Here is a 16948-nt window from a genome sequence, read left to right as displayed (position 1 = left end):
TGGAAGGGCTAAAACATTTTTATTTGATTAATTCAAATTAGAATTTTTACAAATGTCTAGCTATCAAAAGAATCCATAACCACTATTATACGTGAAAAGATTTATAAACTCATTTGAACATTTTGAATCAAAATGTGATATCGAACTCACTATACTCGAGACAGATATAAGCGTTTGAATTCGACCTTCACTCTCGTTGTAGACCATTAACAAGACTTGCTTTGCAAAATTGATCATTGGGCAAACCTACAAGGAGAGTAAGGGGGTTAGTGTCAGCCAAAATCATTTTCAATCAGTTTTGATGATAATAATATTATAGGATCTTAGCTTACATAATATGATACATGTCTGGCGAATTTTTCTTACATGTGCACGTCAATAAACACCTATTTGACCTCCATAACCACTGTGCTTAAGAAACCCTTCGTCTTGTCGCCAATTTTCTTTAACCTTTACTTGAATCTGTTCAAAGTCCAAAACCAGTGTTGAGTAAAGATAATATGTATGATGATTTGTACCACATTACCACCTGAAGCTCAAGATTAATATAAAAAACAGCAAACTATGGAAGTCCAGGTTCGAATGTAGCATTCAAATTATGTAAATGGGCACCTCGAGAAAAACTTTCTTCTGTAGAAAATCTTCAATATCAAGGCGTGCAGCTGTTGCAAGCATTTTCAAAGCATTTCCGTTCTGAAGTAATTGATCACAACATAAATGTAGGTTAGTATTTGGTTGCAAACCATGTCAACAGCCACCCAGACAAACAACAAAAATACTTTTCTGCTAATGATATGAAACTCAGCGTTTCATTAAGCTTTAAACTAATGCTACAAAGCCAGAATCATAATAATATGTTGGCAGTTTTTCCGCTAGCCTGCCGCGTTATCTCCTAAAAAAATCAATATCACAAGTTCACAGGTCAACAACTGAAATTTGATATAAGTTACGTACTTTTCCAATAACGACGATTTTCTGCGAGTTTTTCTCAACCAAAATCTGCACCTGTATAAAATCTTTTGCATTTGGTCGAGCCTTATAGCTTAAAACATTCACCTGGAAGAATTGAAAATAAGAAAATATTTGTAAATGCATCTATGAACATAAAGTTATTCTTTCAATTTCTTTCATACTTTTCTAAAAAAAATTCCTCCCTTTTTTTTTCTCTCGTCTTTTTCCTTTTGCTGGGTGGGAGGAGGGAAGTGGCTAAATCATAAATATAAAAAGAACTCGATGACTACCTGACACACATAGGGGATTTCCTTTCGATACTGCAAAAAAATCTTTTCTCTAATAATTTCACCTACAAAAAATCTTTCTGGATGCTCACTGATAATGTCCTGTGAATCCAAGAACAGCATTAAGGTATGCATAGCACATGAATGAAACTAGTAAGCAAAAAAATGACTACGATAGCATGCTATAGTGATAGCTGGTGTAAGTGCGATATTGGCTTGTCAGTGTTGGTGGAGTGTCTGACATTAGGTGGTTGACAATAATGGCACATTTACATGCTCAAATGTCAATAAAAAACTATGAAGCAATTAGTTTATCCTTGATAGTCAAATTCAAACACTACAATAAGGCCTGCAAAGAAGTGAGTTCAATATACAAATTTGACCGATGAAGGTTGAATATCTTTATTTTCATATTACATCTTTATACAACGAGAAAATTAACAAGTACTCTAAAAATCAAGTAATCAGTCAGTGTATTTGTTACTATTGTTCACAATCATATATCCGGTCTGGTTCGCTTTATTGAGCTTCACCATATAAGCCCAGGCTAATTAACCATGTTTGACTAAAGTTCACTCTAAATTTAAATTGTAAAATCAAATGCATTTACTCTCATGATCAAGAGTGCAATACAAAAAAAAAGGTTCTTTCAGTGTCTAATGGGTTCCTTCTTTTATCGCTAAAAGTGAAATGAGACGGTGATGATGCAACAATAAACATTTTAAGGGAAAGAAAATTTTAACTTTAAACATGCCTTTGGAAAATAAGCTGGTCCATTAGGAAGCTTCGATAGTATCCAGTTCTTGACATCTTCAACCCCATGACCATACTTGGCACTAACTGGTATAACCTCGTCAACATCAGTAAATTTTGTATACCACTGCAAACACAGGAAAAATCATGTCTGTACCAGTTGATTAAGTTATACATGCTAATATAAATACTTCTAATAAATGATTCCAACCTCGAGTTTCTTTGCAACTTCACCAGGTTTGATAAGATCCTTCTTGTTCATAATCAATAGGGTGGGGACTTTATCTTTGTGGTCTCCCATGCCTTCTAACACTTCATCAATCTAGAGAAAGAAAGTGATTCAGAAAAAAGGAGAAAGAAATAACAGTTTTGTAAACCAAAAACCATACTTTTTCAGGCGCTTTACATGCATCTACGAGAATCAATACACAGTCAGCGTTAACTGCAGCACTGCGAACATTTTGCATCATCATCGAGTCCAACTTGTGCCTTTGCTCTTGTAGAACACCGGGAGTATCATAAAGTATCATCTGCAAGAGATTCATAGGTCACAGAAATGATAATAAAATATAAACCCTGCTGTACATGCATAGGAAAGGAATGATGAGTTTATTATTAATTCCTCATGAAAAAAGAACTAATGAATTATAACAATTAAATAGATTCACCTAAAAAAAAGATAGATTCGGTTACATAGATCTCAATGGTTGAACTAATGAATTCCAAAATGTTAAGAGTTTTTCTTATTACATTGATTTGAATTTCCACATTCCATTATATTACTGCACAGCATTTTCAGTTGAAATATTGATGAGATGATTAATCTCTAAGTTGAAACCTGCATCACATATTGAATGTCCTTTTCATAGTTTATAAGTTCTCATGTCAAGATGCTAATAAAACTATTTGAAATGTGGAAAACATTGAGCACAAATGTCATTAACATCACATCTATTTTAGAAAAGATCAGTCTCCAATTCAGAATATTCTAAAGAGTAAGCGAATTATCATGCATTAGAAATTTGGACTCTGAGATTACTAAGGGAAGTGAATGTAAGGGAGCTGCATTTTAAGTTTGAAGGGCCATGCATGACAAGGTATGGCAAGGCAAGGAATAAACTGCACTAGCGGATCAAATATAATGGGAGAACGAGGTACCACTTAATAATAACTAAACCTGATAATCGGAGCCAGAACATATACAAAGAACTCGATGCCTTGTCGTTTGAGGTTTATCTGTAACTATTGACAACCTCTGGCCAACCATTTGGTTTGCCAGTGTACTTTTCCCAACATTTGGCATGCCAAGTAAAGCCACATATCCTGCATAACATTTTGACACACAAAATGTGATCAATGCAACACAAGGCTTGAACCTGAGAGTTCCCCAAGCACACAGAAAAACACAACCAATGAATCCGAAATCCTACTACCTTTGTAAAAAAAAAAAAAAAAAACTTACAAAGAAACACAACATCTAGGTATAATGTTTGCCAATTAGATTCATTAAAGAAACATATTGCATTTATTTTCTGTACATAAAAATCGGGGAAGGGTGGAATTTTATTAACTAAAGTGACACTAATGACCATTTTACAACCCTGCTTAAAGGTCTGTTTGGATCTACTGTCATAAGTACTGTGAGATTGTTTGGGAGAACTTAGAAAAGCAGCTTATGACAATTTTCATAAGTTTTTTTCAACTTATTTTCATAAATTCTCCAATATAGCTTATGAAAACAGCTTGTAGCATATATAAAAACAATTTATCTTTTGCTATAAAAATAGCCTATGTAAGATTATACATAAGCACTTATCATGATAAGCGCTTGTACTATAAGTTGCAAATAAGTTGTTTATCCAAACAGGCCCAAAGTATCATTACAAGGTTAAACTCTTATCACTAAGCTAACACCTCAACCGTAACATACTGCATACTGACCTTTATTAAAATACCAAAATGTTCATCATAATTTTCATATTCAGCACCTCCTGAATTACTCAGGGTCAGTTTGGAGTGACTTGTTTTTTTTCTTATGAAAAATAGTTTATGCAAATAAACACACTTTTATGTTAATTCATAAGTTCTCACTAACAAAAACTGCATCTTCATAAGCCGTTTTTTTCATAAACTAACTTGAGAAACTAAAAATTTAAACTTTTAAGATGTTGACTTCACAAGTTTTAAGATAATATTACTATCTTTAGTTACCTTAACCAGTGCCCCGGGGCACCGGTTAGCATTTCCCTACTTTAAAAACTTATTTATTTGCATAAGTTGGTTTACATAAGTTAAAAATAAGTCAATTCAAATAACCCGAACAAGTGAATCATAAAGATATTCAGTTATTCTCCTCCATAAACTAAGTTAAACTATGATAAAGTATGAATGAATTTGAAAGAAACAGAAAAATCACTAAATAAAAAAAAAAACAAACCACTTCGGTGGTTAGGATCAAAATCGAGTTCCTCTGTCTCATAATCATCAAGCAAGCCCAAACTCCGGTCCGGCTTCATGCTGAGGGATAAGAAGGATGTGTCATCGTCCGAATAAGCTTCTTCTTCTTCTTCTTCTTCTTCTTCTTCTTCTTCTTGTTTCTGAAGTGCTGCAAGAAGCTCTTGTTTGGTTGAAAATGCTTTGGAGCGACATTGTTTGGTTCGGCAACAAATATGCGGCGTTAATTCGGTGGTTCGGTTAGGAAGGAAGGTGGTTCGGGTGGTGAATCCAACGGCAAAGAAAGAGTTATGAATTTGAAAGAGGAATTGTTGCGTTGAAGTTGAAGCTGCAAGTAAAGTGAGGTTCTTCATTGTGCAACTGCTTCTTATCCGAGTCGTTCGTTATTGTAAGATAATGTTTAATGGAATCTTTTTTACAGCTTGTTTTTCAAATTATTTTATTTTCCATGTAACAGCTTATCTCATCATGCATAAATAAATAAAAAATTAAAATAAAGTTAAATTATTTTTGTGCTCCCTCTAATTTTTATTATAAAAAATACAGTAGTTTTGTTTTACTCTAAAAAAAGTTTGATTTTAATATTTATAGAATGATTATGTATCTTTTAATACTCAAACATGTGAAAACTAATTTAACTTAAGAGTGTTTCTTTCGTGTTAGCATGTCTTTCTCGCGTGTCTCTTAGATTTCTAAAAATACTTCATCCCACAATAACAAGTGAGTGTTTAGGGGGCAGAAAATCTTAAAAAAGATAGTTGACTACATTTTTATGGAGGTGGAGACAAAAATATTAAATTTTATAAAATTTACTAATTAAAATTATTTTCCTAAATTTTACACCACTTGAGCTCGCACTTTAGCTAACAAACTTTGTCTTTACAGATTTTGTGCCCCCTTCAACACTTAACGCGAGAGGTAATTTAATTGTCAATATGTAATTTTAATTAATAAGTCCACTTTTTGTAAAAAAAATAATAATTTTTTTTTGCATAAAAAATAAATAAATAAATTTAAAAGGTATCTCTGCTTTGATGGCTATAAAATTATAAGTACCGAAATAAGATATAGTACTTCAGTAGTAGTATAAATCTGTTTTGCAAATGAATCAGGATGACCATATTTCTATGCCTAAAAATCTAAAAATGAAGTCTTTTCCCCGAAGGGATAAAACATGATGTGCCTCAAAATAAAGAACAAAATTTTAACCATGAAAAAATCATTAGTTTCCATCCATAAACAAAAGGTGTAGAAAGAATATAGAGCTTTCTTAGTTTCTAGATTTGCAAAACCTTCTATAAAAGATAATTTGTTACGGCATCAAAATTGATGTAATAAAAATATTACAATCAGCAACATTTTTATTTCAAGCACAAACAAAAGGAGCCGCATCCATGCTTGACAAACATGATCATACTTCCAGACTTGACAAATTACTTTTTCATCAGGGAACACAGCCAACTGAAATGTAGCACAAGCACACCAGATTAGAAACCAGAATTCTACCAGGTTGTGCATGGTAGCATCATAGCTTGACCAGATTTCATTTATTAACAACACCAAGATCGAATTTCTTCTGCCGTATTAGAATGCTTGGAGAAGCAAGCATAAAGAATCTATATGTGCTATGTGAAATGTATCAGATGCCAAATACTTATTCTGCTTGTAAGAATGGGTAAGAAAAAACTATAAGGTATTATCTTATCAACATGGACTGTACCATTTTACTAATCAACCATCTAAGACTTGCAGTGGAAGGCAAAGTAATTGTACTGGACGACCCAATAAAATTATTCACATACTCAAACTGCTTCAAAATTGTAATCGATTAAGTGTGAGACGTGTTCGCCACATAGTGGTGTGTAAAACTTTTATTCACCTCTCCTACCATAACTAGGCAAAATTAGTGTTGACGGAATATTAATTGGCCCCGTCATTGTGTTCGGAAACGTCATCATGGTCTGCAGATGTTGATCCTTTACTTGATGGAAGATATGACCATGCTATTGCTGTAGTACCAAGTACAATGGCAGTAGATATAGAGCCCCAAATCCATCTCTGCCTCCTAGACCTTCTTTGTCTCTCACGCCTTGCCGTCTCTAAACATGACAGAAAATGAGATAAATGAGAAAAAGTGGAGCAAAGCAAGCTACAAAACTAGGACATACATTAGGGAAGCAAACAAGGTACCAACAGAAAACAGAATATCACTTGCGTAAAAATGTCATAGGAATCAGCTAATTACATACCCTAAAGAATTTAAAATCGATGGGATGATTGACGCACTAAAAATATGTTAAAATCATGATCTAACATAACATGACATAGACAGGTAAATGGTAAAAAGCCCAACTCTAGTAAGCAAATAAACACTGCTCCTACAAATGTGTAGTTACATGAACCTAAAACAAAGAATATAAGGTATAGAAATGGAAGCCAAAATATTTAGGAATATAAAATACATGTTAACGCTTCAAAGAAAGTTCAGAATTAAAGCACTTGTAGAGAGTCAAAGTCCTTTCAAATGCATACCTTGCAAATGTAATACGTGTTATACTTCACTAGTATTATTACCAAGTAAAAATCCAGTAAAACTAGACAATAAAGACAAATGGTTGAAGATATATGGTTTGTCATTTGGTCTATGATTGCAATAACACTGCATATAAGTATCAACCTATGAGCTCGTATTTCATAGTAAATAAGGGTCTTAAACTTCTTTTCTTTCAATAAATACCTCTTTTGTGGAGTTAGGGGTATAGTACATAGTGGATTTTAAGGCCAATCAGCATAGTGTCTTACATATTATTTAAATTTAAATAATCAAACAGGTGGCCCTACCCACGGACAGACAATTCTAATTCTAATACTCTAAAAATGAAATCACCATACCACAGTCATAGTCAATTACTATAATGCTGATACTCGGTGCTACTTGTTTATTACTCTTGAACAAGAATGCTTGTGTCATTTTAAATGGATAATAATGAGAATATTTATTATGAGGAAAGGTAGAATGATAAATAAATCCATAGTAGTTAAGAGCTGAATAGATGTATTTATGGGGCATTGAAAACAACATAGATATATCTGGTTAAAGTTAATGAAGATTAAATTTGATCGACATAAATCTCACCTACTGCCGCCTGGTTCCTCTGAGACATCTCCCTATTCATGGTCTCATAATAATGAAGACGTTCCAACAGTCGAGAAATCTCAAAGTTCTTTGAGTCTAGCTGGGCTTCCATTTCTGCCTCCGCCTCAGCCCTGGCAGTTCCTCTTCCAATGGAGTTTGATACAAACCTAGCAATGTATACCTGCTGACATATATCATCCACAGGATCAGAATTCAGCTGCCCACCTTGCGCAATAGCAGCTAGATCTGCAGGTAAAACAATTCCAACAGAAGATAACCCTTCTCTAATTCTCTCCCACTGGCTTTGCATGCTTTTAAGGGATTCTTCAATGTGCTTTCGCTTTTCTATCTCCATCAATAGACTCAACCTTATTTCACGCAATTCAGCATCAACATCACGTAGAGAGCGTAGAGAGCCTTGCGTCCCACTATCAGAAGAGAGTTCTACATGAAGGGGAAAAAAAAAGATACAAGTAAGCTAATCTGTGAGACGAAATATTCCCAAAACATCTACAAATCATTTTTTCCCTTCCCTTATGACAATTATACAGATTATATTATACATTGAAACTGAAAAAAAAAAAAAAATTTAAGATATTCTGATTATCACTTCAACAACAAGCATAAGTAATGACATCCAGAAAATATGAGAAAAGCATAACACAAAATTGAATAAATAAAATTAAAAGCTAAATGGCCCTAACACATCCCTATGGTTGTCCACATGCACATGCTCAATTGCAAATAACTAAAACATAGTTAAATTTACCTTCCCAAGCGTCAAAAAACTCTGCGGAACTACTATATTTTGCAGTACGATCTTTGCTTGTATTATCCTCCCCATCTGTGTAACTACTAAAGCTCATAGAATCATTTGGATCGAAAAAGTCTTCAGTATCTGTTTCAGAATTCAACACCACTACCTTTTCCAAATGCACTCCATTATGATCAATACTACTTCCATTTTCTCTGTGCTCAACATCGCCACCATTGCTGCTACTAAGTTTGTTATCTTCTACACCACCGTCTTGCTCTTCCTTAACAGGTTCAGAGTTCACGAAACTGACTTGTAGGTCACCAGCGGAACTAGAAACCACACTATTAGAGCTCTTACCATTAACATTTACGTCATCATCAATCTCCTGCTTAGCCTGTACATTGGCCTCAGAGAAACTCTTGAGAAGACGCGGCCCACGACGTTTATGATTGATGATGTAAGGAGAAGCCAAGAACGAAGAAGGAGAATCTTGTAGCGGAGAATCCGGAAGCGGCTTCACCTCAGGAGTTGCATAGAGTGACGGCTTTAATTGAGGACGAGGAGGTACTCTCTTTCTGGAACTTGGTGGTTCACTGGTCCTCCTCTCAAGCTTCTTCGGAGCTGGAACCGAAATTGAAGCAGATTTCTGATGACCAGCCCTAGAACCTCCGGGCTCTATTAACCTATCAAACGCTATAGCAGTAAAAGTCGGCATAGCTGCATAAAAAACAAAAATCAAAATATCACATAAATGTAAAAAAAAAAATTAAAAAAAAAATTGAATAAATAAGAATCAAATGCCAAAGCTAATTGAATGCAAAAAAAATTCAATTATACAAATCATTAACATTAACTAATTGAATCTGATTATAAAATCATTAGAGCCAAGGCAATAGTAAGGTTATTAATTACTTGCTTACCAAAAACAGTATCATATATCTAAACAAATGCAAATTCAGGTGACAAAAATAAAATTCAAAAAAAAAAAAAAAACGCATAACTGATTATGCCGTAATTTTCTCTGATTTGCACAATTTTAAACTAACATCACGAAATCAGAATTTACTGATTGATTCCAGAAAATGAAAAGCAAAACGAGATGCAATCGAAAATGTATGATATGAAATAATTGACGAAACCTAAAAGAAAATAGAAATCGAAATTGCGGTAGTTTGTGAACCTTAGGTGAAGTATCGCAGCAATGAAAGAGAAAACAGAAAGGGAAGGAATACGCCAATTCGCAATATCGTTTTTCTTTTATATATTCAGAAATCAGGAACAAACGAAAAATCAGCGCAAAAAAATAAATAAAAAAATAAATAAAAGAAACCTTGTTGTTGTTGTTGTTAGCGTGAGGAAGAAGAAGATGACTAGAGAAGATGATGATACATCAGAATATATGTATTTGTTGGTTAGCGAGAATAGTTCCCACACCTGTGGAATAGAATGAATGAAATTTCAATTTTTCAATCTTCAATGCAAACGCAACTACTCTCTCTCTAACTTTTCTTGCCCCACCCTAAATTTTTTATTTTTGTTTGGATGGGGTGAGGTGAATATTTGGTGGCAGCTTCTCCGCGTTTCTTTTAAGGTCTGTTTGGTTCAAAATAGGGGGACGGGAGGTGAGGTATTTTTATAGAGGGGAGGGAAGGGGAGGGGAGGGGAGGGAAATTTTTTAATTACATATGTGTTTGGTTCAAAAGAGGGGAGAGGAGGGGAGGTGAGGTATTTTAATTAAATATATGTTTGGTTCACAAGGGGAGGGGAGGTATTTTAAAAGCAATTTACTTTTTTACCCTTAAAATCTTATAACACTCATATTTTTAAAACTAATATCTCTTTATTATTACATCAAAACAAATAATTCCCCCAAGTAGTGTACAAAGAATTTTGAGTTCAAGAAAAAGAATAGTAAACAAGGCAAAGACTCCAAAGCACAAATTAAGGATATGTGTATATTCCCCCAAGTATGCCGTAGATATTAACATATGTATAGGAAAACATAATATATATATGTATGCACACGAAACGCAAATTCACAGAAAAACATGATACATACTTTGATTAACGAGGAAAACATGATACATATATATGTATGTGCAGGAAAACATGAAAAGCAATAGCACATAATATATATGTATGTGCAGCAAAACATGATACATATATATAAACGCAAGTAATCATAAAAATTAAATTGATACATACTTGATTAACGAGCAGCGACGACACCGCACAAACAAAAAGAGGTAGACAAGGAGTATAGGCAATACAGAACACAGACAACAAAAACCTAATAATAAAAATGGTAATAAAGATAATATTGGAATTCTAAAATATATTGAGGATAATTTTGTCAGTTTAATAAAGTTTAAAAAAGCTTCCCTCCCCTCCCCTCCCCTCCCCTCCAAATCCCCCCAATTTGGGGGGAAGCAAAAATTGAGTTTAGGAGGGATTTTGCTCACCTCCCCTCCCCTCATATCCCCTCCTAAAAATTGAACCAAACACAAAAAATTAAAATATTACCTCCCCTCCCCTCACCTCCCCTCCAAAACCCCCGAACCAAACAGACCCTTAGGTTTGAGGTTAGAGACAAAAAAAAAAAAAAATTCTAATTTTATTTTATTTACTTTTATTGCTCACCAAGCAAATATTTTTTATTTTATTTATTCATTTTTGAATATTCTTCTTATGTGGACCGTAGGCGTGCTCGTGGCACGCTTTTCTTGTGTATGGGCCCAGCCCATGGCTTCATGGAGTGCGTCATTTTGAACTTGTTTCTTTGACAATCATCAATTGTGGGAAGGAGGTGGGGTGGGAGAAGGATATTATTATTGACTTTCATTTTTTTAATCAATTTTAATATCATCACCATTCATGTGCAACATAATATATATTTTAAAATCGGATTGAACCAAATAAATGGTAAATGTAAATATTTTTACTTTTATATGAGAAAAACAGATGTGTGTAGCAGACTAAAAGAAAGTTTTGCAGAGTAAATAAAAACTGGAGTTATCCTAACATCTAACTTGATATTTTTTTGCTTGCATTTATGATTCAAAAAGGAGAAATTTTTCCTAGAGACAAATTTGAAAAGACCAAACAAATATACGGTCGGTATATCATTTTCACTTTTTAAATAATATACTTTCTCCTCGGTTTGTGTGCACACTCCCATTTTATCTTGGATATAATACTTTGTCAAATATGTGTTGGTCACAATCGTGTCAAAATAGCAGGCCTCTTAAAAAAGGGGGTTTATAAAGGCTACAACGAAGGTACATGGTTTCAGCTAAGATACATTAGGGTTAATACATTAGGGTTAATTTTGCTCAAAGGAGCTAAGTCCAATTCGAAAGCAACTTCTCCAATGGCGCAAATTAGTTTGAAGGGTCCATAGAAACACTTAGCTAGCTTGTTGAGAGGATGACCAGCTACTGAAGTTTGGTGATGTGGGCACAACTTAACCAATACTAAGTATGTTGCTTGTTGCGCCTTAAGTAACTTCTTCTTGAGTGGTTGGAGAATTGCCTCCCAAGTTAACAATTCAGTTTGCACTGCCTCGATTGAACCGGTACCTTCAATGTATTGTTGAATCGAGGGTAGTGGTTTTCCGAACACCACTTGAAATGGGAAGAAACATGTGGCCTCGTGGATAGTGGTATTTGATAGTCTCGTAAGTGCACAAGGTTATCGTTGTAATAAAGAGTATCGATCCACAGGGCCAATGAGAAACAAAGTAAAACTATATATCTATAAAGATTAGAAATAGAAATAGTGGAAAAAGTAGTAAAATTATACTAAAGATTATGTTTTTAATAAAAATCATGCTAGGATAATAAATTTTATCGCAAGCATGATTTAAAATTTAATCTTATGACATTAAGCAAATGTTATGAGAAAACAATTTATAAACAATATGTAAGATATAGGAACACCATGATACAAATACTCCTGGTTAGAGGCGATTAACAGAACGCTTCGCCTAAGCACATTGGAATTCCACGAAACACCCTCCATAGTCTACGACCAGGACATACATCAACTTCGTTGTTTTGTCTTCCGCCTTCGTACCCTAGCTAGGATGTGAGCTTCAATCTTGTAGAACTATGATACACCTTGTTAGAAATCTCAATCAACAAAAGCCATGATCAAAGAAACATGTTATGAACTACTCTCTATGGCCCCAAGATAGAGGTGAACTACTCACACTTGACAATGAGTGGTTGCAACTCAAAAGAAAATAAGAACTATGAGAACACAAGAAATAAACTAAAATAACTTTTGATTTTTGGAAGTGTTTACAATATGGAGTGCTTAACTTTTACAATGATATAAAGTTTTATCAATAGCCTCACGTCGGATGTGAGATGATTTGAACATGAGTTTATAAATAGAGGCAATCATCAATTTTGGTTGAGTTAGGCTCAACCCAAATTGTAACATGGTATCATAGCCTACTCTAAGGGCTCACATGCTATCATGTTTTCGTTATCAGATTGGGCGTGAGAGGGGGTGTTAACTGAACATGTGGATTTATAAGAAGAAACATTTCTCACTTTACAAGTTGGTTCTGTAGAATTGAGTTAGGTCTAACTCCATTTTTAAAATCTCGGCCGAATTAATGAGATAAATCAAAGTGTTAATCAATACTTAGTGATCTATAAATGTCTAGTTCTTTTTCTTTTCTTTTTTTGTCAAATAAATGTCTTAGTTCTAAACCTTACAACAATTATCTATTTTAACAATCAATATATCTTCTTGTTCAAAAACAATCAATATATCTTAAATATTGACATCAATTTTCAATTGTGAGGCAAAAAATCACATGGTTTCACACTTTCACTAGCTTTCATTTTAATCTCAATCACACCTTGAAGACAATCACAAAACCACTCCCTCCTTATCCATTACAGATTTGGATATCAAAACATAAGAGTGCTAGATATCCACATACTAGTGTATGGGGTGAGAGTGTTAGTTGAAAGTCTTTAGGCTTAGAATAGAGAGTTTTGTGCAACACTACAAGCTCACCAAGTTAAGCACAAAAATTATGGTCCAAGTGTTTAATACTCAGAACCTCACACTGTTGGTGTCCATCCAATTTAAGACCACAATAAGAAAAATGCTAGAATGAAAGAAGAAAAATGATTCAGATCAGGTTCTTGGAGAAATAAAATGAACTTGCAAAATTTCTTTGCTTCAATATGAATTTCTATCAATTGAATTAGTATGATTATTAAGTCCATCCATCACAGAGAACATATAAATCAGAAAGATTCAAATTGATGAATGATATTTTTAATAACAAATGTATATCAATCTTCTACCTAAATTTAAGGTACAATATTCAGTATTTAAAGTTTAAGGTACAACTTGATGTCAGAACTGACCCCCGAACCAGATTAAACTGGTGGTGAAAACAAAAAAAAAAAGTTTAAATTAATCCAAAGCAATTAAGCAAACTAAATCACTTGTAATAGATAACTGGTTTATTGGAATTCAAATCCCACATGCCTCCTTCTTTGAGATACTCAATATACCTTGCAAATTCAGGCCTAGCTGTTGTTTTCTTTTTCCTACGAAAATCAAAGAAGTTGAGAAGTGGATGACTACTCTTGTTACGTTTATTATTAGCCTTCATTGTGGGGTTTCTTTGTAGGTTTATGTCCCCAAAAGTTGAACCTCGATAAATTTTTCTTGAAGAATTTGATGCTCTAGAAGGCAATGTTGTGCTTCTCTTGAACTCCTCATGCAAAAGTGTTGTTGTTGCAGTTTCTTTCCCTAATCTCTCATACCTCCCAGTTCCAAAGCCTCTCGTAGTACTCATGGATCGAAACATGATTGAACCCTAAACCCTGAATCCTAAACGCTGGATACTGGTCCCTTTTGTGTAAAAAAAATGAGATTTTGATTGAAGTAAGTGTGTGAAAATGTGAAGAGAAAAGGGTTGGTGAGAATTGTTGAAGAGTTAACTTGGAGAAGAACAACATAATGAATGGCTTTATATATGTATCTCCAAGGTCAAATATTTTTGGTTGATATACAAGGTCAAGTTTGGTTTGCTAGTACTTTGGACCGTAGTGTTTTCTTAATTCAATAGTATTGCAAGTTTGACTGTGTAGTATATAGGTTTGTGATTTGAAAACATGATTAGTTGTGACTTGTGAGAGTTATGTTGACTTTATCAGCCGTCTTCACAAATTGCATGCCTCGATAATTATATGTAATTGTGAGCTATAAAAAACATGATTACTTGTACTATCAATTACCACGAAGGTGCCATAAAAAAGATGTCTGAACACATTATTTATGAAAATTACATTTCTGTTGTTTTTGGTATACCAATCTTAATTTTTAAGAATATTTTGCCTACTTATAAATATTAGACACTAAAATGACTCACTCTCATAATTTCATGAACCAAATGGGTGAAAAATAAAACAGAGTACTATAGAGGACTATAGGATGAAAAGGCACAAACACTCAACATCTTACTGGTCAGAGCACTTATGATTTGCAATGGGAGAATGTTCACCGTATAGACGGGACCGAACCATGGTTTGGAATTGGAAAAGACCACACAGAATTCATACTTTAAGGTGGTTGACAGCTATGATCGCCGTCTAACCAATTATCGTAGGAGCAGATGGAGAGTGGGGATTTAGCCCATTTGTCACATATGTGGAAACAGAGATGAAACGGTCATCCATACTCTAAGGAATTGCATACATGCAACTCAAATATTGATGAGGTTAGTAGCGTCTATTCTTATTTCTAATTTCTTTTCTTTTAATTACAGGGACTGATTCTTCAAGAATCTTTGCAACAATGAGTATAGAGTGCATAAAGAAGGAGGAAAATCCATTTTCATGGTGGCAAGCTAGTACATATGTGGAAGTGGCGAAACAAATCTATTTTCGATGAAGACTTTCGGGGCCAATCAAATCATATTCATGTGATCCTCAAGATGGCTAGGGATACTGTCAGTTACAAGCATAATCATCTTATTAGAGGGCAGCGGAAGAAGGATGTCATTTTCATTGGTTGGAAGCACCCATAAAGCTTAATTGTGATGGGGCTTATAAAGAGTCAATGGATCTTGTTGGATGCGGTGGTTTGCTATGATCCTCAAATGGTCGGTGGATTCTGGGATACACTCAAAAGATTTGTGCTTGTGATGCCCTACATGCTGAAATGTGGGGTATGTGCGCAGGAATAAATTTGGCTCGAAGACAGGAAGTTACTCACCTCATTGTAGAAAGTTGTTAGGATTTTTGGGTCACAATAGTAATATTACATGTGTTAGGACCATTATGTAATTAGCCAAAGCATCAGTGGTCTAATTAATAATTAATAATAAGTCTATGGCTAAAAGCATAAATATCATGAAAGGTAATTTATTGTGTAGATACCATAAGTCAATATCTAATTTGATGAGGGGCCAAATTAGAATATTGAAAACTAAGAAATAACCCTATGGTTATTTATAAGGGTTATGGTCCCCAACTGTGAAAACGGTGTCTCGTCAGATTTACTCTTCATCCCCATCAGAGGAGATTCAAGGAGCCCATAAGCAATTCTACAGTTGGAAGATCACATACCCGGTGAACTTCAATCCATTAGCTATGGCAAACTCAGGTACGATTCCGCTTATGATTATGTTTTATTTCTTAATGATTAACATGATCGACTCTAGGGTTTATGAATCAATTGAAATCTAACAAGTGGTATCAGAGCTATCATGTTTAATCGTTGAGAAATAAGTTCTTTGCCATAATCGATTTTTACAGGAATTTGTTTCGGGCAAATCGCTTAAGTTTTTGTTTTGTTTAGATATTTGTTTCCTGGCAAATCGATTAAGGTTTCAGTTTATTATCCTATAATAATAGATTTTGGTATGTGATTTATATATGTGTGTACCGCATCGTAAGCCGTGTGTAATTGTTAAAGTTTTTTTTCCTCTTCGTGCATTGATAATTGCCTTATGATTATTGTTTTGTCAGAATCTGATATAGTCTTATTTGAATTATTATCCTATGGCAATTCTCATGGCTTATTTGGTTTTATAGCACATACCAGTCTATTATTTTGACTTCTGTTTCTCACTTCAGTTTTTTTTTGTATTCGTAAAAGAATGATTTGGTTTCGGGTTATGAATTAAAGTATAATTGAATTATACGATTTTGGTTTGTGCATCATGTATATTCATATTTTGCGATTCATGAATTCTTTCAGAGGACTTGAGTTTTGATTAATTTTCATGAGAACTTTTTTTAATTTTATTTTATAATAATTCAGTTGATATACGTGATGCCAATTTGGTTTAATTTATGTATGGCAGTGCAATTACTCTGTTGCTATATGGTTTGCACTAATCGTTTTGGTTTCTTTTTATTTTTTTTTTAAAAAAATAATAATAATTCAATGGATTATTATGCTTCAGTTTCTTCTTTGGTTCATATCCATGCCGTTTTTTATTCAATCAAAGGTTAATTTGAGTTTGGTTAACTTTCGGTCTCAATATTTGATATATATGATATTGGTTTCAATTTTGCAAACAGCTTTTCATAATAAGATATATTGCTATGGTTGAGTTTTATGCTTCGG

The 16948-nt window shown here is 33.9% G+C and overlaps 3 protein-coding genes across 7 annotated transcripts; all 3 read right to left on the bottom strand.

The window, feature by feature from the left end:
* Positions 1-3: 3 nt before the first annotated feature.
* Positions 4-4888, bottom strand: LOC123920210 (GTPase ERA-like, chloroplastic). 2 transcript variants are annotated; one of them, XM_045972413.1, is made up of 10 exons: positions 4429-4888; positions 3169-3314; positions 2381-2521; positions 2203-2313; positions 1993-2118; positions 1242-1340; positions 955-1056; positions 613-693; positions 367-462; positions 4-246 (listed from the first exon to the last, which is right to left on the bottom strand). In XM_045972413.1, the coding sequence occupies exons 1-9, from the start codon at positions 4796-4798 to the stop codon at positions 376-378; spliced, it is 1263 nt and encodes a 420-aa protein (XP_045828369.1). In that variant the 5' UTR covers positions 4799-4888; the 3' UTR covers positions 4-246; positions 367-375. The 2 variants fall into 2 exon arrangements, with proteins under 2 accessions (XP_045828369.1, XP_045828368.1); XM_045972412.1 differs by having other exon boundaries at positions 333-462; positions 4429-4864.
* A 1194-nt stretch (positions 4889-6082) lies between these two features.
* Positions 6083-10316, bottom strand: LOC123920209. Of its 4 annotated transcripts, none has more exons than XM_045972408.1 (4): positions 9669-10316; positions 8351-9055; positions 7582-8025; positions 6083-6544 (listed from the first exon to the last, which is right to left on the bottom strand). In XM_045972408.1, the coding sequence occupies exons 2-4, from the start codon at positions 9051-9053 to the stop codon at positions 6366-6368; spliced, it is 1326 nt and encodes a 441-aa protein (XP_045828364.1). In that variant the 5' UTR covers positions 9054-9055; positions 9669-10316; the 3' UTR covers positions 6083-6365. The 4 variants fall into 4 exon arrangements, with proteins under 4 accessions (XP_045828364.1, XP_045828366.1, XP_045828367.1 ...); XM_045972410.1 differs by having other exon boundaries at positions 8351-9057; positions 9674-9893; XM_045972411.1 differs by having other exon boundaries at positions 9519-9680.
* A 3288-nt stretch (positions 10317-13604) lies between these two features.
* On the bottom strand, positions 13605-14329 carry LOC123920212. Its single transcript, XM_045972414.1, has one exon. It carries the CDS (start codon positions 14178-14180, stop codon positions 13809-13811), a length of 372 nt encoding a protein of 123 aa, XP_045828370.1. The 5' UTR covers positions 14181-14329; the 3' UTR covers positions 13605-13808.
* Between the last annotated feature and the right edge of the window lie 2619 nt (positions 14330-16948).

Source organism: Trifolium pratense, linkage group LG4 (assembly GCF_020283565.1).
Source record: "Trifolium pratense cultivar HEN17-A07 linkage group LG4, ARS_RC_1.1, whole genome shotgun sequence".
NCBI classification, from domain to species: domain Eukaryota; kingdom Viridiplantae; phylum Streptophyta; class Magnoliopsida; order Fabales; family Fabaceae; genus Trifolium; species Trifolium pratense.
This window is presented reverse-complemented; position numbering and strand designations above follow the sequence as displayed.

What these genes read in the sequence shown, in the direction of transcription:
- LOC123920210 (XM_045972413.1), bottom strand. Translation starts at nt 4,798, where the DNA reads ATGAAGAACCTCACTTTACTTGCAGCTTCAACTTCAACGCAACAATTC. An exon ending in GACCAGCTTATTTTCCAAAG is followed by an intron (nt 1,341 to 1,992) that starts GCATGTTTAAAG and finishes TTGGATTCACAG; the next exon opens with GACATTATCAGTGAGCATCC. An exon ending in AAATCCCCTATGTGTGTCAG is followed by an intron (nt 1,057 to 1,241) that starts GTAGTCATCGAG and finishes CAATTCTTCCAG; the next exon opens with GTGAATGTTTTAAGCTATAA.
- LOC123920209 (XM_045972408.1), bottom strand. Translation starts at nt 9,053, where the DNA reads ATGCCGACTTTTACTGCTATAGCGTTTGATAGGTTAATAGAGCCCGGA. An exon ending in GTTTTTTGACGCTTGGGAAG is followed by an intron (nt 8,026 to 8,350) that starts GTAAATTTAACT and finishes CCCTTCATGTAG; the next exon opens with AACTCTCTTCTGATAGTGGG. An exon ending in GAGGAACCAGGCGGCAGTAG is followed by an intron (nt 6,545 to 7,581) that starts GTGAGATTTATG and finishes TGTCATGTTTAG; the next exon opens with AGACGGCAAGGCGTGAGAGA.
- LOC123920212 (XM_045972414.1), bottom strand. Translation starts at nt 14,180, where the DNA reads ATGTTTCGATCCATGAGTACTACGAGAGGCTTTGGAACTGGGAGGTAT.